Source organism: Nerophis ophidion, linkage group LG05, assembly GCF_033978795.1.
Source record: "Nerophis ophidion isolate RoL-2023_Sa linkage group LG05, RoL_Noph_v1.0, whole genome shotgun sequence".
Taxonomy (NCBI): Eukaryota; Metazoa; Chordata; class Actinopteri; order Syngnathiformes; family Syngnathidae; genus Nerophis; species Nerophis ophidion.
Window position 1 is genome coordinate 9,303,743 of NC_084615.1, and position 23,264 is coordinate 9,327,006.

The 23,264-nt window shown below is 41.8% G+C and overlaps 1 protein-coding gene across 3 annotated transcripts in view; it reads left to right on the forward strand.

The window, feature by feature from the left end:
* Positions 1-23,264, forward strand: part of LOC133552604 (amyloid beta precursor protein binding family B member 2) — a 179,389-nt gene that overhangs the window by 148,885 nt on the left and 7,240 nt on the right. For all 3 annotated transcript variants that reach the window (XM_061899890.1, XM_061899891.1, XM_061899892.1), the window contains 3 exons: positions 20,087-20,167; positions 20,261-20,380; positions 22,001-22,179. In XM_061899890.1, the coding sequence (XP_061755874.1) occupies positions 20,087-20,167; positions 20,261-20,380; positions 22,001-22,179 (380 nt within the window). The remainder of the gene's footprint in view (positions 1-20,086; positions 20,168-20,260; positions 20,381-22,000; positions 22,180-23,264) is intronic.

The following is a 23,264-nucleotide window of genomic DNA, read 5'->3' on the forward strand; positions in this document are numbered from 1 at the left end:
ACACACACACACACTCGTGTATTGTTTTGCAGCTCCCCTGTCAGCCGTGTGCAATATTCTCTTCCGTGCTTTCTTGTCAGATTACAACATTCCTCCACATACCAAACATGACTATACCAACATATATGTATGACCTCATCGCCCAGACAGATAGCGTCCGTAAAAAGAAAAATAGTCCCGTATAACTCAGTTGAACTGACTTCAGAACAAATTGCCATCACCGAGCTAATCCTATTCCCAGATTCCTGTGCTTTTGTGTCTTTTTTATGAAAGTTTTTTTTTTTTTGACACTGAATTTATGCAACTACATTTTTTGCGTTGGAATATTGTGAACTCAGGGCTCAACTGCCTCGACCGCCTTTGCCGTTTGCAACAATGCCCTAAAAACTGACCACCATTTAGGGAAGGGGTCGGGAACCTTTTTGCCCGAGAATGCCATGAAAGCCAAATTTTTAATATTTGGCTTTCATGGCTTTATATATATATATGTATGTATGTATGTATGTATGTACATATATATATATATATATATATATATATATATATATATATATATATATATATATATATATATATATATATATATATATATATATCCATATATATATATATATATATATCCATATATATATATATATATATATATATATATATATATATATATATATATATCCATCCATCCATTTTCTACCGCTTATTCCCTTTCGGGGTCGCGGGGGGCGCTGGCGCCTATCTCAGCTACAATCGGGCGGAAGGCAGGTTACATATATATATATATATATATATATATATATATATATATATATATATTAGGGATGCACCGATTAATCGGTGAACTAATATATTCGGCCGAATATGGGAAAAAAGGCCACATTCGGCCTACGGTGGAATGAGTTAAAAAGAAGGCCGAATAGTGGCGTGTGACGCAATTTTTTGACGCGGTGACGCAATCAATGAACGTGCAGTGACGTTGGAATATGTTGTGTACCTGTATAAGTGTATGAGGTTACAAGCACACACTTATTGAGATTTAGTGGGGCCTCTGTTTACAATGTGGTTCCCAAAGTGGGCGGTGGGGGCGGTGGAAAGATCTGGGGGGGGCGGTGAGGAAGAAGGGGGCGGTAGGGGGGCGGCAGTCCGAAGTCGAAGTCAGAAGTTCGAACGTTTGTTTGACGATTTGTACACAACACGTGCAGCAGGACGAGTCAGTGGACGACGCATCAGGGTCCGGTTACCACACGCCGCTCTGGCCCAGTCAGATCCGACAGCATAGACTACAAAAGCAAAAGATCAGGTTTGTAATTTCAAGCTTGTAATGTTCAGAATTTTATCTTATAATGAAAACCGCATTCTGGCGGTCAACATCATCTTGAGTTCAAGTCAACATGAAATTGGGGACTCGCCAGAACGCGCCGTGTTGTGTTGTGTTGAGCTGGTTAGGGTGGTGCATTCACTGATATATATTGTTACGAATGTGTATGACTTTGTACCTGTGTGTGCATGTGTGTGTGTGTGCGTGTGTCATTGTGTGGGTGGCGAGGGTGGCGTGCCTTAGATCACGTCCACCACCATTTTCTGTGAGTAAATGGAAGAAAATGAATAGGTGAGAGGGTAAATTGCTTTTCATACCTTCAATGTTGTCATTTTTGTCTTTAAGTAGGCCTATTTATGAAATGCGATAAAATGCTGTATTTTACATGGTTTTATTTTTTTGGTCCAGAATAAAGTTTCCATATGTGTCTGTGGGGAGGGGGGCGCTAGGAATTCACCGGGGAGCCAAGGGGGGCGCCAGCCTGCAAAAGTTTGGGAACCATTGGTTTACATTATTAGCCTGTTGTGTAGGCTACCTGTATAAGTGTATGAGGTTACAAGCACACACTTAATTGAGATTTACTTGAGCCTTCTGTTTACATTATTAGCATATCTACTGTGGCTAAGTAGACTTTTGCCAAAAGGACAATAATTCTTTTGTTGTGGGTTTATCCACTTTAATGCACTTTGTTTTTTGGGGGGAATGCATGGTTTTGTTTGAAGGCCTAATATAAATGAAAAACTTTGTGCTTTTGAAAAGCAAAGGCTACTGGATTATTAAAAAAATGTCAATATTCAATAAAAAAAATTACTTTATTTGAAAAACATGTCTAAATATTTATTCTAGGCTATTTATGCAATATAAAAAAAATTGTGAAAAACTACATTCATTATTCGGTATTCAGCCTTTGGCCAAGCGTTTAAATTTTATCCGGCTTCGGCCACACATTTTCATTTCGGGGCATCCTTAATATATATATATATATATATATATATATATATATATATATATATATATATATATGTGTGTGTATATATATTATGCATATAGTATATATTTGTACCATGAATTGATTAACGTGGACCCCGACTTAAACAATTTGAAAAACATATTCAGGTGTTACCATTTAGTGGTCAATTGTACGGAATATAGATAGATAGATAGATAGTACTTTATTGATTCCTTCAGGTGAGTTCCTTCAGGAAAATTAAAATTCCAGCAGGAGTGTACAGAGTTGAGATCAATTTAAAAAAGAGTAAAACGTAAATAATGGGGGTTTTAAAAGGAAACAAAATAAAGAAATATTACAAAAAGAATAAAAACAATGGGAATAACAATATAACAGTAAAATAAGAATATAACAACATAAAGTAGGCAGTAGTGAGCATGTTATGAAAATATGTTCTGTACTGTGCAATCTTCTAATAAAAGTTTCAATCAATCAGAGGCGACCTTAAACAGTTAAAATTCGAGGCCTGTGAACTGAATTATTTTACATTAAATTATGCTGACAATTTTGTTGAAAATACATTACAGTATAAAAAATCCATTATTGAATTTTCATACGCTGAAGTGCTTTACACTGAATTTTAGAACACTGAAGTTGTCAGCATAACTTGATGTTCAGTTGACAAAATTCAAATGCAAAATATTCATTTACATAAATTCAGTGTCCAAAAAATAAAGACACAAATGAACCTCCGTAGTTTTCTTCATTCCCAATCACAGTGGAAGCAAGAAAAAAGCTCCACCACGAGTCATCCTTGGATCTCTGCTCTGCATGATAATCGGGATGAACTGTATCGACTCATCCACAGGCGGCCAACCTCATTAAAGCCCAATTAGTGTTTGTTGGAGGCCAGAAGCTCCCCATCCCAACACCAGGATCAAAGCACTTACTAGTCCTATATTCCTCACATCTTCTTACTTTTAATCCATGTGTGTCCAACCAGAGGTTAGCTTGCAGTAAACACACTGGAGGTTTTTGCTGTCAAACCATCATGAAACCTTTTATTATCTGTAAAAGTTATCAAGTAGCATTTTAGCATTAAAGTGCACTTTTTTAAATGTTGCACATACTTCACAATCATTATGGGAGACAAGAACACACATGACTTTGTTTTACAATTCTAAAGATGATAAAAAAAACGCTAACGTTGTAGCCTTGAAAGCCTTCTAAAACAATTTCAAAACCATCCATCCGAGGTTGGGTCGTGGGGGCAGCAGCCTAAGCAGGGAAGCCCATACTTCCCTCTCCCCAGCCACTTGGTCCAGCTCTTCCTGGTGGATCCCAAGGCGTTCCCAGGCTAGCTGGGTAGACATAGTCTTCCCAACCTGTCCTGGGTCTTCCCCGTGGCTTCCTAACAATCAGACGTGCCCTAAACACCTCCCTATGGAGGCGTTCAGGTGGCATCCTGACCAGATGCCAGAACCACCTCATCTGGCTCCTCTCGATGTGGAGGAGCCGCGGCTTTACTTTGAGTTCCTCCCGGATGACAGAACTTCTCACCCTATCTCTAAGGGAGAGCCCTAAACTCATTTAATTGTACCCGTGATCTTGTCCTTTCGGTCATGACCCAAAGCTCATGACCATAGGTGAAGATGGGAACGTAGATCGACCGGTAAATCGAGAGCTTTGCCTTCCGGCTCAGCTCCTTCTTCACCACAATGGATCGGTAAAACGTCCGCATTACTGAAGACGCCGCACCGATCCGCCTGTCCATCTCACGATCCACTCTTCACTCACTCGTGAACAAGACTCCTAGGTACTTGAACTCCTCCACTTGGGGCAGGGTCTCCTCCCCAACCCGGAGATTGCACTCCAATTTCAAAAGCCTCCAATGTTTTATACAAACACGTTTTATATACAGCAGGGGTGCCCATTACGTCGATCGCGAGCTACCAGTCGACCGCGGGGGGTGTGTCAGTCGATCTCCAGCCAGGCTTTAAAAAAAAATAGACCTAAAAATTAGTGATCATCAGTCTTCACCAAGACGTCACTTAAATGACATTCACGGTACCGGAGGATCTTGTGAGATGACGCTGGCTGCTGCAAGATCATTATTATGAAAATATGACCGAGAGGAAGGCGAGAAACACTTTTTATTTCAACAGACTTTCGCGCCGTACCTTCCGTCAAAACTCTAAAGGCCGACTGCACATTTCCTATCTTCACAATAAAAGCCCTGCTTCATGCTGCCTGCGCTAACTAAATACAGCACGCCAGTTTTATACTTCTTTTACAAATATGTTATGTATGCAAAATGGTTGGTAAAAAAAATGTGTTAAATAATTTCACAGTGTTGTGATTGTCACTGCAGACGTCAGCACAGTCTGTTGAATCTGTCCTCTGTGGTTATTTAAAGGCCTACTGAAATGAGATTTTCTTATTTAAACGGGGATAGCAGGTCCATTCTATGTGTCATACTTGATCATTTCGCCATATTGCCATATTTTTGCTGAAAGGATTTAGTAGAGAACAGCCACCATAAAGTTGGCAACTTTTGGTCGCTGATAAAAAAGCCTTGCCTGTACCGGAAGTAGCAGACGATGTGCACGTGACGTCACTGGTTGTGGAGCTCCTCACATCTGAACATTGTTTACAATCACGGCCACCAGCAGCGAGAGCGATTCAGACCGAAAAAGCGACAATTTCCCCATTAATTTGAGCGAGGATGAAAGATTCGGGGATGAGGAAAGTGAGAGTGAAGGACCAGGAAAAAAAAAGGCCAGGGCAGTGAGAGCGATTCAGATGTTATTAGACACATTTACTAGGATAATCCTGGAAAATCCCTTATCTGCTTATTGTGTTACTAGTGTTTTAGTGAGATTATATGGTCGTACCTGTACCACCTGAAGGTCGGCCCCGCACCTTTCTTCAGCACCAGTCGACGGGTAGTGGCGATGCCCATCTCTGCCCTTCGCAAGGGACCCTCTTCGAAACACGATCTTTTGAAATGATCGCTGCATAATACACTGTACTTTGTGTGTGAAGTGAAGTGAATTATATTGATATAGCGCTTTTCTCTAGTGACTCAAAGCGCTTTACATAGTGAAACCCAATATCTAAGTTACATTTAAACCAGTGTGGGTGGTACAGGTGGGTAAAGTGTCTTGCCCAAGGACACAACGGCAGTGACTAGGATGGCGGAAGTGGGAATCAAACCTGCAACCCCCAAGTTGCTGGCACGGCCGCTCTACCAACCGAACTATGCCGCCCGTGTGTGGTCCAATCCAACCGTGTTCGCTTGACCGCTCTGTTCCATAGTAAAGCTTCACCGTGATCTTTCCGGAATGTAAACAAGGAAACACCGGCTGTGTTTGTGTTGCTAAAGGCGGCTGCAATACCCCGCTTCCCACCTACAGCTTTCTTCTTTGATGTCTCCATTGTCCATTGAACAAATTGCAATAGATTCAGCAACACAGATGTCCAGAAAATTGTGGAATTTCGCGATGAAAACAGACGAGCTAATAGCTGGCACGCGTCATCATACCGAGACGTTTATATTTCGCCGCAAAATTTTAAATTGCAATTTAGTAAACTAACCCGGCCGTGATGGCATGTGTTGCAATGTTAATATTTCATCATTGATATATAAACTATCAGACTGCGTGGTCGCTAGTAGTGGCTTTCAGTAGGCCTTTAAGTGTAAAAAAAAATAAAAATAAAGAAAAGACACTCCTGCTATTTTTGTTTTGTTTTCATTGCTCTAAACGTGCAGCTGGGAATCACATCTGAGGCAGCCTGATGAGGTGACTCCAGGTAAACGCCAATACCCCAGATTGATTTCTCTCCCGGGCGTCCGCAGCCATCATGGAGATGAGCGCCGGATGGATTGTTACGCTCTGAAATTCACTAATTACGATGCCGATGGTGCAAAACGGGCTGAAAGTCATCATGAAGATGCATGAGCGGGTTCGTCCCGCGTCCAGGCGACATTTCAGTATTGATGGAAATCTTCCACGCTGTTCCCTGTGCTCGGGTTTTAAATGCTTCCATGTCCTGCGTTTACCATTCCACACATGTTAAGTAACGCTTCACGTAGCAGATAGGCTATTATTAGGTTGGAATGTTATCATGTTTTCTAGGTGTTAATTATCCATCCATCCATCCATCTTCTTCCGCTTATCCGAGGTCGGGTCGCGGGGGCAACAGCCTAAGCAGGGAAACCCAGACTTCCCTCTTCCCAGCCACTTCGTTTAGCTATTCCCGGGGGATCCCGAGGCATTCCCAGGCCAGCCCGGGAGACATAGTCATCCCAACGTGTCCTGGGTCTACCGGTTGGACGTGCCCTAAACACCTCCCTAGGGAGGCGTTCGGGTGGCATCCTGACCAGATGCCCGAACCACCTCATCTGGCTCCTCTCGATGTGAAGGAGCAGCGGCTTTACTTTGAGTTCCTCCCGGATGACAGAGCTTCTCACCCTATCTCTAAGGGAGAGACCCGTGATCTTATCCTTTCGGTCATGACCCAAAGCTCATGACCATAGGTTAGGATGGGAACGTAGATCGACCGGTAATTTTAGAGCTTTGCCTTCCGGCTCAGCTCCTTCTTCACCACAACGGATCGGTACAACGTCCGCATTACTGAAAACGCCGCACCGATCCGCCTGTCGATCTCACGATCCACTCTTCCCCCACTCGTGAACAAGACTCCTAGGTACTTGAACTCCTCCACTTAGGGCAGGGTCTCCTCCCCAACCCGGAGATGGCACTCCACCCTTTTCCGGGCGAGAACCATGGAGGTGCTGATTCTCATTCCGGTCGCTTCATACTCGGCTGCAAACCGATCCAGTGAGAGCTGAAGATCCCGGTCCGGTGTCAATTATCCATCCATCCATCCATCTTCTTCCGCTTGTCCGAGGTCGGGTCGCGGGGGCAACAGCCTAAGTAGGGAAACCCAGACTTCCCTCTCCCCAGCCACTTCGTCTAGCTCTTCCCGGGGGATCCCGAGGCGTTCCCAGGCCAGCCGGGAGACATAGTCTTCCCAACGTGTCCTGGGTCTTCCCCGTGGCCTCCTACCGGTTGGACGTGCCCTAAACACCTCCCTAGGGAGGCGTTCGGGTGGCATCCTGACCAGATGCCCGAACCACCTCATCTGGCTCCTCTCGATACCTCAACAGAAAAAAAAAATGACAATACAAAATTAGGTACTTAAAAAAAAAACATTTTTTGTACCAATTTGCTGACTTTCCAAGACAGAATTGCCCTTTTCTCTGATTCACTGATATTAATATTATGCTTCAAAACTCACCAAACTTGGCAGAAACATCAGGACTGGCAGAAATTGCGATCTAATGAAAAAAAAAAAAAAAAAACTAAAATAAAACATAATTTAGTTATCAGGGTCCGCCCTGCCTATGGCAAAGGACTCCACAGGAGTCTTAGACCTACATTTCCGATAAAAAACGTCTATACCCAAAATCAACAGAAATTTAGCAAAAACTCATTCGGCTTTACTTTGAGTTCCTCCCGGATGACAGAGCTTCTCACCCTATCTCTAAGGGAGAGACCCGTGATCTTATCCTTTCGGTCATGACCCAAAGCTCATGACCATAGGTGAGGATGGGAACGTAGATCGACCGGTAAATTGAGAGCTTTGCCTTCCGGCTCAGCTCCTTCTTCACCACAACGGATCGATACAACGTCCGCATTACTGAAGACGCCGCACCGATCCGCCTGTCGATCTCACGATCCACTCTTCCCCCACTCGTGAACAAGACTCCTAGGTACTTGAACTCCTCCACTTGGGGCAGGGTCTCCTCCCCAACCCGGAGATGGCACTCCACCCTTTTCCGGGCGAGAACCATGGAGGTGCTGATTCTCATTCCGGTCGCTTCATACTCGGCTGCAAACCGATCCAGTGAGAGCTGAAGATCCCGGTCCGGTGTCAATTATGCCATAACATAAACACACAGAGCAATTTAGTCAATACTCCATCTTCCAAGCGTATGTTATATTGCACAGGGGTTGTGGTTTTTATTTCACCTTATGTTTAGTTTGCAGCAACGTTCCTTCTAAGGCGCACAAATGTGCTCTGCTTACGCCTCCTCTGAAATTAAAGGAAATCCAATGTGAACTCTAAACAAAATAAACACAATAGGGCTAGACCAGGGGTAGGGAACCTATGGCTCTAGAGCCAGATGTGGCTCTTTTGATGACGCTTTTGCCTCATTTTTTAACGGCCCCACGGCACATTTTAAGAGTACAATTAAAAAAAATGTAAAAACATAAAAAGTGGTATAAAAGAGCAAACAGCTGAAATGTAACAAGAAATTGTTTACTCTTATAACGCAAAGCTGCCATGCAGGCTGTTTCTTTCTTTAAAAAATAATAATGAATCAAAATCAATGTCATTTTGAATTATTGACCTATTCAAGGCTTCGATTACGTCACATTAAATATTCCACTTTGGGGGGAAAATGTTGCATATTTTGTGTTTTACCATACAAAAAACTGAGCTGTTTTTGTTTTTTTTAAGAAGGGCCTAAAACAAACAAACAAAACATAAACAACAATAAAACTTAAAATTGACGGATATATCTGAAGTTGATCTCAAGATTATTGTGCTAAAATTAAACAGTAAAAAAAAAAGTATAATTTATTTATTAACACTTTAATAAGTAGGACACCTTTGGATCCCCAATTATTTTAGTGTGATTTGTTTTTAAGTGTCATTGCTCAAAAAATAATAATGAATCCAAATCCAAAATTAAGGCTCCAATTATTATATAATCTCAAATATCCCACCTAAAAAAGTTATTGGGTGAAAATGTTGAATATTTTGTGTTTTACCATACAAAAAACTGAGCTGTTTTTTTTTTTTTAAAGAAGGGCCTAAAACAAACAAACAAAACATAAACAACAATAAAACTTAAAATTGACGGATATATCTGAAGTTGATCTCGAGATTATTGTGCTAAAATGAAACAGTAAAAAAAAAAATGTATAATTTATTTATTAACACTTTAATAAGTAGGACACTTTTGGATCCCCAATTATTTTAGTGTGATTTGTTTTTAAGTGTCATTGCTCCAAAAATAATAATGAATCCAAATCCAAAATTAAGGCCCCAATTATTATATAATCTCAAATATCCCACCTAAAAAAGTTATTGGGTGAAAATGTTGCATATTTTGTGTTTTACCATACAAAAAACTGAGCTGTTTTTGTTTTTTTTAAGAAGGGCCTAAAACAAACAAACAAAACATAAACAACAATAAAACTTAAAATTGACGGATATATCTGAAGTTGATCTCAAGATTATTGTGCTAAAATTAAAATGTAAAAAAAAAAAAGTATAATTTATTTATTAACACTTTAATGAGTAGGACACCTTTGGATCCCCAATTATTTTAGTGTGATTTGTTTTTAAGTGTCATTGCTCCAAAAATAATAATGAATCCAAATCCAAAATTAAGGCTCCAATTATTATATAATCTCAAATATCCCACCTAAAAAAGTTATTGGGTGAAAATGCTGCATATTTTGTGTTTTACCATACAAAAAACTGAGCTGTTTTTTTTTTTTTTTAAAGAAGGGCCTAAAACAAACAAACAAAACATAAACAACAATAAAACTTAAAATTGACGGATATATCTGAAGTTGATCTCAAGATTATTGTGCTAAAATTGAACAGTAAAAAAAAAAAGTATAATTTATTTATTAACACTTTAATAGGTAGGACACTTTTGGATCCCCAATTATTTTAGTGTGATTTGTTTTTAAGTGTCATTGCTGAAAAAATAATAATGAATCCAAATCCAAAATTAAGGCTCCAATTATTATATAATCTCAAATATCCCACCTAAAAAAGTTATTGGGTGAAAATGTTGCATAGTTTGTGTTTTACCATACAAAAAACTGAGCTGTTTTTTTTTTTTTTAAGAAGGGCCTAAAACAAACAAACAAAACATAAACAACAATAAAACTTAAAATTGACGGATATATCTGAAGTTGATCTCAAGATTATTGTGCTAAAATTAAACAGTAAAAAAAATGTATAATTTATTTATTAACACTTTAATAAATAGGACACTTTTGGATCCCCAATTATTTTAGTGTGATTTGTTTTTCAGTGTCATTGCTCCAAAAATAATAATGAATCAAAATCCAAAATTAAGGCCCCAATTATTATATAATCTCAAATATCCCACCTAAAAAAGCTATTGGGTGAAAATATTGCATATTTTGTGTTTTTTCCATTTTTTTTTTCTAATGTTGATCTACAGATTTAAAACTTGCATAATAATAGAAATTATAATAATGAATAATGATACATTTTTTATATTTTTTTTGACCAAAACCCTTTGGGGTCCTCGGGATCATAACTGAGTGGAGGCCTAAATGTATATTTTTTATACATATATTGTATTGGTTTTTAAAATAAAAATTATGAAAATGGCCCCCGCTTGCTCTGATTTTTCAGTGTGCGGCCCTCCATAACTTGAGTTGATTTATTTTGGAAAACTTTGTTACATTGTTTAATGCATCCAGTGTGAATTTTGACAGCAAAATTTTATTTAGTTTTAGTCATAGTCTTTTGACTAAAATGTAATTTGGATTTAGTCATAATTTAGTTATTAGGGTCCGCCCTGCCTATGGCAAAGGACTCCTGTGGAGTCCTTTGCCATAGGCAAGGACCCTATTGAATCTGCTGTGTTTTATTATTATTATTATTATTATTATTATTATTATTATTATTATTATTATTATTATTATTATTATTATTCCGCACCGTCGCGCCCCAATTTGACCCCCTTAACATGCTTCAAAACTCACCAAATTTGGCACACACATCGGTCTACCGTGACACCACAACATATTAAGCAACCAAACCCCAAAAATCAAAATTGCGCGCTAGCGCCCCCTTGGAAAAAAAAAAACAGACTGCTTGTAACTTCCGTTAGGAATGTCGTAGAGACATGAAACAAAAACCTCTGTGTAGGTCTGACTTAGACCTACATTTCCAATAAAAAAACGTCTATACCCAAAATCAACTGAAATTTTGCAAAAACTCATTCAAAGCAAAATTTTCGCAAAAAATGCTATTTTTGCCTCTTTGAGCTGCAATTTGACCCCCTTAAAATGCTTCAAAACTCACCAAACTTGGCAGACACATCAGGACTGGCAGAAATTGCGATCTAATGAAAAAAAAAAAAATGATAAAACTAAAAATTGCGCTCTATTGCAATTTTTGAATAAAACACAGAAAAAACTGCTCCTAGGAAGAGGAAACAGATAAAACTGCTTGTAACTTCTGGTAGGAATGTCGGACAGACATGAAACAAAAACCTCAATGTAGGACTCACTTAGATCTACATTTTGATAATTGGCATCTTTCAGTTAAAATCAACAGAAAGTTAAAAATTACCCCTTCAAAATAAAAGTTTTGTAAAAAGCTGTCACCTTTTTCAAACGTCAACTCCTCCCAGTGCGTTTATCGTTTTGACAAAACTGCTTTTAACTTCTGTTAGGAATGTCGTACAGACATGAAACAAAGACCTTTATGTAGGTCTGACTTAGACCAGGGCTTGGCAGCGGCCAAAGGCGGACCCGACCAACGCTGCTTGCAGCTTTAATTTAAATTGTTTTAGTTTTAGTTGACGAAATATCGTAAGATTATAGTCGACGAAAACTACAGTAGATTTAGTCGACTAAAGGGTAATATGTAAACTTTCCCTTCAATTTCTGAAAGTCAAAGCAAAACAGCGGAAAAACACCGATACAAGTTGTATTTTGATGAAAATTATGTCTCAAATGTAGTATTTCACAAGTAAGCCGTGAAATAAACAGGATAACGTAGAGTGAGTTGAATGTTGTGGAAAATGCTTACCTGTGTGTGGATTTCGGGCTGATTCGACTGTAAATGTCGCTTCAAGTTTGTTGTGTTTTTCCCCGTAATCCTCGCGCTCTTGTTATCTTTGACGTCAAATATAAAATTTCCCCATATGTCCTCTCTCCTCTTCCTCTCCGTTGTCTTCTGCAGCGCAGTCTCAAACGCAAACTACGTTTATGTAACTTCCTTACCACGTCGCTCTGATTGGTTCTCTTCCCAACTCTTCCCGCCTCTTCCTAACATGATGAGTTCCAATTGGATCTCGTCTCGTGCAGACATTTTCGTCTCGTTTTTATTCGTCGACGAATATGTCTATACACCTCGTCATCGTCTTAGTCCACGTAAATTCTTTTTTATTTAGTTATTGTCTCGTTTTAGTCAGGAAAAAAAAGGTCCTTGACGATAACTGTTACGAAAAATTTTCGTCAACAAAATGAACACTGGTGGGCATCACAACAAAATTAGACATAATAATATGTTAATTCCACGGCTGTATATATCGGTATCCTCCGCTTGGGATGGTTTCCTGCTGGCTCCGCTGTGAACGGGACTCTCGCTGCTGTGTTGGATCCGCTTTGGACTGGACTCTCGCGACTGTGTTGGATCCATTATGGATTGAACTTTCACAGTATCATGTTAGACCCGCTCGACATCCATTGCTTTCCTCCTCTCCAAGGTTCTCATAGTCATCATTGTCACCGACGTCCCACTGGGTGTGAGTTTTCCTTGCCCTTATGTGGGCCTACCGAGGATGTCGTAGTGGTTTGTGCAGCCCTTTGAGACACTAGTGATTTAGGGCTATATAAGTAAACATTGATTGATTGATTGATTGATTGATTATTTGGCATCTCTAGTTTAGATGTGACGGAATACAAGCAAACTCACTGTTATGCACAGCAGTTGTGCACCATTACAATAAAGAATACACAATACGTAGGGGTGTAACGCTACACAAAAATTTTGGTTCGGTACGTACCTCGGTTTAGAGGCCACGGTTCGGTACAGTAAGAAAACAACAAAATATAAATGTTTGGGTTATTTATTTACCAAATTTGTAAACAATGGCATAACATACGGACTTCACGGTGGCAGAGGGGTTAGTGCGTCTGCCTCACAATACGAAGTTCCTGCAGTCCCGGGTTCAAATCCAGGCTCGGGAACTTTCTGTTTGCATGTTCTCCCCGGCTTCCTCCCACTTCCAAAGACATGCACCTGGGGATAGGTTGATTGGCAACACTAAATTTGGCCCTAGTGTGTGAATGTGAGTGTGAATGTTGTCTGTCTATCTGTGTTGGTCCTGTGATGAGGTGGCGACTTGTCCAGGGTTTACCCCGCCTTCCGCCCGATTGTAGCTGAGATAGGCGCCAGCACCCCCCGCGACCCCAAAAGGGAATAAGCGGTAGAAAAATGGATGGATGGATGGCATAACATACATATACACACAGGGTCTATTGCCAGGGTTAATGTGGTCAACATATATAACATAAAAACTAAATTAGAAAAGGCTCAGAAGGTTTCTTAACAAAACCTTTTTATATATAAATTGTTTGTTTTTTTGATTGATTGAGACTTTTATTAGTAGATTGCACAGTACAGTACGTATTCCGTACAATTGACCACTAAATGGTAACACCCCAATACGTTTTTCAACTTGTTTAAGTCAGGGTCCACGTTAATCTACATTAAACTGCCTCAAGTTGTTGGTCAGATGAAATAAAATGACAAAACTTTTCTTCTACATATAAAAAGTGCAACATTAAACAGTTTCAGATTAACTTTTCTTTTCCTCCCCAGCCTGGCTAACTTGGCAGTAAGAGGATATAGGGGCTCTTTGTTCTTCCACCATAGAAGTGGGTCAAAATCTAGTTTTTAATGCAATATGGACTTAAATCTGCTGCTATAAACACATTTGTTATTGCTTTAGCCCTGCCTGACTCGCCGAGGAGAGGCTGCTTGAATGCGGTAGAGACGCTTCAAATGGGTTAGCTTGTGTTATGAGAGTAGCGTGTGTGTGTGTGGGGGGCCCTTTAAAGTGTGACAGCATTATTTAGTTATTGTCTCGTTTTAGTCAGGAAAAAAAAGGTCCTTGACGATAACTGTTACGAAAATTTTTCGTCAACAAAATGAACACTGGGGGCATCACAACAAAATTAGACATAATAATGTGTTAATTCCACACATTATTGCGTGGAGTGGCTAGTGTTTTGTTGGATTGGCTGTGTGCAAGACCGCAGTAAAGCCACGATTTGCAACTATTCGCCGGACTCTTCATTTACCCTGGAGTCCGGAACTGTGGAGACCCACTGCCGGGTAGAGTGAAGGGTGTTGCCCCCGAGAATACATCAGCCCTGGAGGAATGTCTCCCCTGCGCTCCTCGACTACGGTCTGGGAGCTGGACACATGTTTGACGTGTTGTCAGAAGCAGCAGCTGAACAATGTCGGCAAACCTCCGTCCTCCGTTGTTGTATCGCGCAGCCAAAGTGTTCCCAAACGGGAGATCTTAACGATTCAGGAGGGTCTTCCAGCTCTGGCTTTTACATGTTGTCCTAGCCCGGTCGCTGTTAGCATGTTTCGGTACACCTCCGAACCGAACCCCTGTAGCGAAACGGTTCAATACAAATCCACGTAGCGTTACACCTTTAACTACCCAGCATTATTCACTTGAATGGGCTTTTGCAGGTAGAGGTGTTTCTAATGTGTTGGCTGTAGCACAGCAAGTAACTGCATGATGTTTTGAAAATGAGGTCCCACTGGACGAGTCCGAACCTTTCTGACCGCCCTCGCTGCTTTGAATGCAGGTGATCAAACTTCCACTTCCGCCTCCTCGCCCTGGCGTAAACAAACCCAGCAGGGGTCCACACAGCCTGATGAGTTATTATTGCCTTTGTGTGTTTGTCCTGCTTTGATTGAAGCACTATTCATGCACCTTCCTTGATTTCTGCACTTGAAAGCGAGTGTGCTGTCATGTGATTGTCACTGTGATTTCCAACCACTGTGCCGCGGCACACTATGTCTAGCCTGCCGTGGGAAATTTTGTAACTTCACCTAATTGGTCCAAAAAGTACTTTTTGCAAATTAATAATCATAATAACGTGTGTCTGGTGCCTGTGCCGTGTAGAGCTTGGCAGGGTAATCTTGTAATACCGTATTTCCTGCCGCCGGGGCGCTAATTAATATAAAACCTCTTCTCTTACGTATAAAATACTACACGGTCTAGCTCCATCCTATCTTCCCGATTGTATTGTACCATATGTCCCGGCAAGAAATCTTTGTTCAAAGGACTCCGGCTTATTAGTGATTCCCAAAGCCCAAAAAAAGTCTGCGGGCTATAGAGCGTTTTCTGTTCGGGCTCCAGTACTCTGGAATGCCCTCCCGGTAACAGTTCGAGATGCCACCTCAGTAGAAGCATTTAAGTCTCACCTTAAAACTCATTTGTATACTCTAGCCTTTAAATAGACTCCCTTTTTAGACCAGTTGGTCTGCCGTTTCTTTTCTTTTTTCCTCCTATGTCCCACTCTCCCTTGTGGAGGGGGTCCGGTCCGATCCGGTGGCCATGTACTGCTTGCCTGTGTATCGGCTGATTGCTGATCCGCCTCCGCTTGGGATGGTTTCCTGCTGGCTCCGCTGTGAACTGGACTCTCGCGACTGTGTTGGATCCATTATGGATTGAACTTTCACAGTATCATGTTAGACCCGCTCGACATCCATTGCTTTCCTCCTCTCCAAGGTTCTCATAGTCATCATTGTCACCGACGTCCCACTGGGTGTGAGTTTTCCTTGCCCTTATGTGGGCCTACCGAGGATGTCGTAGTGGTTTGTGCAGCCCTTTGAGACACTAGTGATTTAGGGCTATATAAGTAAACATTGATTGAGTCTCACTCTGGCGCTTACCAAAGGCATGTGATAAATTTAGGCCTGCGCTTATAAATTTGAGTGTGATGTAAGGATACCATCATGAAAAGCACATTTAATTAAAAAAAAAGTTATTATGGTCTTACCTTTACTTATAAATTAAGTCCATTGGCAGCTCCTTCTGATCAAAAGCATCGATGACTTGTTTATAGAAGTCTTCCTTGTCTTTCTTCAGTTTTAAAAGTCTCTTTGTCTCGATGGAGGTCTTCCTTTATTACCTCCTGCTTCGACTGAAAGTCCAGTTTAGAAAACTGTTTTTTATTTTAGATATGTAATCCTCCATGTTGCCAGGGCTTCACGGTGGCAGAGGGGTTAGTGCGTCTGCCTCACAATACTAAGTTCCTGCAGTCCTGGGTTCAAATCCAGGCTCGGGATCTTTCTGTGTGGAGTTTGCATGTTCTCCCCGTGAATGCATGGGTTCCCTCCGGGTACTCCGGCTTCCTCCCACTTCCAAAGACATGCACCTGGGGATAGGTTGATTGGCAACACTAAATTGACCCTAGTGTGTGAATGTGAGTGTGAATGTTGTCTGTCTATCTGTGTTGGCCCTGCGATGAGGTGGCGACTTGTCCAGGGTGTACCCTGCCTTCCGCCCGATTGTAGCTGAGATAGGCGCCAGCGCCCCCCGTGACCCCGAAAGGGAATAAGCGGTAGAAAATGGATGGATGGATGGATCCTCCATGTTAAAAGTGCAAGCGAGAAGAAAAAATAAACGATCGCTGCTCACTCTTGCTGCTTGTTGTCACTTCTTCTGCAGCCGAGTAGTCGCAAGAAGGATCACTAGCGCCCTCTACCACCAGGAGGCGGGAGTCGTTTAATGACTCATATTTGACACACGCAGCTATGGTATATTAATAAAACAAACCTGCTTACTGTTCTTTTTAGCATATTCAATAGCTTGGACCTTAAATCCTACTGAATAGCTCTTAATCTTCTTCCCTTTGTGCGATTTCGAATATTTGAAATCAGCCTCCTCCATTTTGAAAATGATGACAGGTGAAGTGTCACTCGTGACGTGACGAGTTTGACCAGGCGGAAATTCTAGACATACGCTAATAAAAATAATATTTTGCGAAACAAGTTTGACCCGGCGGTAATTCTAGGCAGGCGCATACTGGGAAATATGGTACGGTCACACCTATGGATCATGTTTTGTTTTGTCATGTTATGTTTTGATTTTGGACATTCAGTCACGTTTTACACTTCCTGGTTTTGTTTGTTTCCATGCCAACGCATTAGTTCCCACCTCATTCACGCCCTCGATTATCTGCTTCATGCCTTCCAATGCCGTCCATTTTGTTTTTGTTATTCATGCCACTGCGCAAGTGTTTTTGTTTCATGTTTGTAGTTTATAGCCTTTGTGCTAGTCTTTTGTTTCATAGCCCAGTTTTTTGTACCGCCATTGTGCGCGCTTTTTTTTGGTTCCTGTTTTTAGTTTTAGTGTTAAAATAAAGATGCCTTTACCTTCACGCCGTTTCCACTCCATTCGCTTTGCACCTCGGGAAAACAAACCAAGACCAAGTCCAAGCCTGACAGGTACTCCATATCAGAAGGCATAGAAGCATAGGGATGGCTATGACTGCAGCGAGAGTCCCGTCCACAGGAAACCATCTCAAGCGGAGGCGGATCAGCAGCGTAGAGATGTCCCCAACCGATACACAGGCGAGCGGTCCATCCTGGGTCCCGACGAGCGGTCCATCCTGGGTCTCAACTCTGCACAGCCAGTACTTCATCCATGGTCATCGGACCGGACCCCCTCCACAAGGGAGGGGGAGACATAGGAGAAAAAAGAAAAGAAGCGGCAGATAAACTGGTCTAAAAAGGAGGTCTATTTAAAGGCTAGAGTATACAAATGAGTTTTAAGGTGAGACTTAAATGCTTCTACTGAGGTAGCATCTCGAACTGTTACCGGGAGGGCATTCCAGAGTACTGGAGCCCGAACGGAAAACGCTCTATAGCCCACAGACTTTTTTTGGGCTCTAGGAATCACTAAAGTCAAGTGAATTATATTTATATAGCACTTTTCTCTAGTGACTCAAAGCGCTTTAAATAGTGAAACCCAATATCTAAGTTACATTTAAACCAGTGTGGGTGGCACTGGGAGCAGGTGGGTAAAGTGTCTTGCCCAAGGATACAATGGCAGTGACTAGGATGGCGGGGGCGGGAATCGAACTTGCAACCCTCTAGTTACTGACACGGCCGCCCTACCTAGAGCTATACTGCCCCAATTGCACCACACATAGTGTGTGTGTGTGACAATCTTTGGTACTTTAACTGGCTGTCCATAGTCGAGACCCAGGATAGACCGCTCGTCGGGACCCAGGATGGACCGCTCGCCTGTGTATCGGTTGGGGACATCTCTACGCTGCTGATCCGCCTCCGCTTGGGATGGTTTCCTGTGGACGGGACTCTCGCTGCTGTCTCGGATCCGCCTTGAACTGAACTCTCGCGGCTGTGTTGGAGCCACTATGGATTGAACTTCCACAGTATCATGTTAGACCCGCTCGACATCCATTGTTTTCGGTCCCCTAGAGGAGGGGGGGGATTGCCCACATCTGAGGTCCTCTCCAAGGTTTCTCATAGTCAGCATTGTCACTGGCGTCCCACTGGATGTGAATTCTCCCTGCCCACTGGGTGTGAGTTTTCCTTGCCCTTTTGTGGGTTCTTCCGAGGATGTCGTAGTCGTAATGATTTGTGCAGTTCTTTGAGACATTTGTGATTAGGGGCTATATAAATAAACATAGGGCTTCACGGTGGCAGAGGGGTTAGTGCGTCTGCCTCACAATACGAAGGTCCTGCAGTCCTGGGTTCAAATCCAGGCCCGGGATCTTTCTGTGTGGAGTTTGCATGTTCTCCCCGTGAATGCGTGGGTTCCCTCCGGGTACTCCGGCTTCCTCCCACCTCCAAAGACATGCACCTGGGGATAGGTTGATTGGCAACACTAAATCAATCAATCAATCAATGTTTACTTATATAGCCCTAAATCACTAGTGTCTCAAAGGGTTGCACAAACCACCACGACATCCTCGGTAGGCCCACATAAGGGCAAGGAAAACTCACACCCAGTGGGACGTCGGTGACAATGATGACTATGAGAACCTTGGAGAGGAGGAAAGCAATGGCTGTCGAGCGGGTCTAACATGATACTGTGAAAGTTCAATCCACAATGGATCCAACACAGTCGCGAGAGTCCAGTCCAAAGCGGATCCAACACAGCAGCGAGAGTCCCGTTCACAGCGGAGCCAGCAGGAAACCATCCCAAGCGGAGGCGGATCAGCAGCGCAGAGATGTCCCCAGCCGATACACAGGCAAGCAGTACATGGCCACCGGATCGGACCGGACCCCCTCCACAAGGGAGAGTGGGACATAGAAGAAAAAGAAAAGAAACGGCAGATCAACTGGTCTAAAAAGTTGGCCCTCGTGTGTGAATGTTGTCTGTCTATCTGTGTTGGCCCTGCGATGAGGTGGCGACTTGTCCAGGGTGTACCCCACCTTCCGCCCAATTGTAGCTGAGATAGGCGCCAGCGCCCCCCGCGACCCCGAACGGGAATAAGCGGCAGAAAATGGATGGATGGATAAATAAACATTGATTGATTGATTGATTGATTGAACTTTAACTAAACTAAAACAAAAGTAAAACCGAACTGGCTACAAAGTCAACAAAAACAGAATACTGGACGACAGCAAAAACTTACAGAGTGTGGAGTAAAGACGGCGTCCACAAAGTACATCCGTACATGACATGACAATCAACAAATAAGGATAGCGTACGCACAACTTAAATAGTCTTGATTGGGAAAACAAAGCGATAGCGCTCAAAGGAAGGCGTGAAGCTGCTACGGGAGAAGAACACCAAGAACTCAGGACGGGTCACCAAAATAACAGCGCAAGACAGGAAGTAAACAATAACAAGCTCAAGCATTTTCTGCTGGTGGTGTGCCTACATATATCTTATTTATGAAAAAAATGTGCCTCGGCTCCAAAAAAGGTTGAAAAACATGTGATTGTAACATGTGTGTGTGCAGAGTTCCCCTTGCCGAAGACGGAGTTGGTGCAGAAGTTCCAGGTGCTCTACTTGGGTGTGACGTCAGTGTCTCGGCCCATAGGTACAACCCAGCCCACGCCGGCCCGGCAGACTCCTAATAAATTCCTCCCACTGTTGATGCTCTCATGTGTGTGTTTGTGTTTGTCTTGCCCAGGTATGGACATCATAAACGGGGCCATAGACAGCCTGGTGTCCTCCACAGGCAAGGAGGAGTGGACCCCCGTCATTCTCAGCATCGCCGACACCACTCTGGCCGTCATCAGGGAGAAGGCAGGTGACTTTGTACTAACCCCGTTTCCATGTGAGTTGGTTAAATTGTGTTCGATGTAAATATAAACAGAATACAATGATTTGCAACTCATTTTCAACCCAAATTCAGTTGAATGCACGACAAAGACAAGATATTTGATGTTCAAACTCATAAACTTACATTTTTTTTGCAAATAATAATTGACTTAGAATTTCATGGCTGCAACACGTGCCAAAGTAGTTGGGAAAGGGCATGTTCACCACTGTGTTACATCACCTTGTCTTTTAACAACACTCAATAAACGTTTGGGAACTGAGGAAACTAATTGTTGAAGCTTTGAAAGTGGAATTCTTTCCCTATCTTGTTTTATGTACAGCTTCAGTCCTTCAACAGTCCGGGTCTTGTTGTCGTATTTTACGCTTCATAATGCGCCACACATTTTCCATGGGGGACAGGTCTAAACTACAGGCAAGCCAGTCTAGTACCTGCACTCTTTTACTATGAAGCCACGCTGTTGTAACAAATGACTTGGCATTGTCTTGCTGAAATAAGCAGGGGTGTCCATGATAACATATGTTGCTCCAAAACCTGTATGGACCTTTCAGCATTAATGGTGCCTTCACAGATGTGTAATTTACCCATGCCTTGGGCACTAATGCACCCCCATACCATCACAGATGCTGGCTTTTGAAATTCGCGCCTATAACAATCCGGATGGTTATTTTCCTCTTTGTTCCGGAGGACACCACGTCCACCGTTTCCAAATATATTTTGAAATGTGGACTCGTCAGACCACAGAATACTTTTCCACTTTGCATCAGTCCATCTTAGATGAGCTCGGGCCCAGCGAAGCCGGCGGCGTTCCTGGGTGTTGTTGATAAATGGCTTTCGCTTTGCATAGTAGAGTTTTAACTTGCACTTACAGATGTAGCGACCAACTCTAGTTACTGAAAATGGTTTTATGAAGTTTTCCTGAGCCCATGTAGTGATATCCTTTACACACTGATGTCGGTTTTTGATGCAGTACCGCCTGAGGGATCAAAAGTCCTTAATATCATCGCTTACGTGCAGTGATTCCTCCAGATTCTCTGAACCTTTTGATGATTTTACGGACCGTAGATGGTAAAATCCCTAAATTCCTTGCAATAGCTGGTTGAGAAATGTTGTTCTAAAACTGTTCGACAATTTAATTACAAATTGTTGACCCTCCTCCCATCCTTGTTTGTGAAAGACTTAGCATTTCATGGAAGCTGCTTTTATACCCAATCATGGCACCCACCTGTTCCCAATTAGCCTGCACACCTGTGGGATCTTCCAAATAAGTGTTTGATGAGCATTCCTCAACTTTATCAGTATTTATTGCCACCTTTCCTAACTTCTTTGTCACGTGTTGCTGGCATCAAATTCTAAAGTTAATGATTATTTGCAAAAAAAAAAAAAAGTTTATGAGTTTGAACATCAAATATGTTGTCTTTGTAGCATATTCAACTGAATATGGGTTGAAAAGTATTTGCAAATCATTGTATTCTGTTTATATTTACATCTAACACAATTTCCCAACTCATATGGAAACAGGGTCTGTAGATGATAAAGGATCATACGTGCTTGTGTGTATAAAAGTGCATGTGTTGTGTGCGCAGGAAGAGGAAGAAGAAGTTCTGGTAGAGTGTCGGGTCCGCTTTTTGTCCTTCATGGGTGTTGGACGGGACATCCACACCTTTGCTTTCATCATGGACACCGGGAGCCAACACTTCCAGTGTCACGTCTTTTGGTGCGACCCCAATGCAGGTTGTGTGTCTGAGGCTGTGCAAGCAGCGTGTGTGGTAAGTTGTGTCTTATTGTCGTCACAATACAACATTGTGTCTTATTGTCTTATTGTCGTCACAAAACAACACCGTGTCTTATTGTCGTCACAATACAACATCGTGTCTTATTGTCGTCACAATACAACATTGTGTCTTATTGTCTTATTGTCGTCACAATACAATATCGTGTCTTATTGTCGTCACAATACAACATCGTGTCTTATTGCCTTATTGTCGTCACAATACGACATCGTGTCTTATTGTCTTATTGTCGTCAAAATACGACATTGTGTCTTATTGCCTTAATGTCGTCACAATACAACATCGTGTCTTATTGTCTTATTGTCGTCAAAATACAACATTGTGTCTTATTGCCTTATTGTCGTCACAATACAACATCGTGTCTTATTGCCTTATTGTCGTCACAATACAACATCGTGTCTTATTGTCGTCAAAATACAACATTGTGTCTTATTGCCTTAATGTCGTCAAAATACAACATTGTGTCTTATTGTCTTATTGTCGTCACAATACAACATCGTGTCTTATTGTCGTCAAAATACAACATTGTGTCTTATTGCCTTAATGTCGTCACAATACAACATCGTGTCTTATTGTCTTATTGTCGTCAAAATACAACATTGTGTCTTATTGCCTTATTGTCGTCACAATACAACATCGTGTCCTATTGTCGTCAAAATACAACATCGTGTCTTATTGCCTTATTGTCGTCACAATACAACATCGTGTCTTATTGTCTTATTGTCGTCAAAATACAACATTGTGTCTTATTGCCTTATTGTCGTCACAATACAACATCGTGTCTTATTGTCTTATTGTCGTCAAAATACAACATTGTGTCTTATTGCCTTATTGTCGTCACAATACAACATCGTGTCTTATTGCCTTATTGTCGTCACAATACAACATCGTGTTTTATTGCCTTATTGTCGTCACAATACAACATCGTGTCTTATTGTCTTATTGTCGTCAAAATACAACATTGTGTCTTATTGCCTTATTGTCGTCACAATACAACATCGTGTCTTATTGTGTTATTGTCGTCACAATACAACATCGTGCCTTATTGTCGTCACAATACA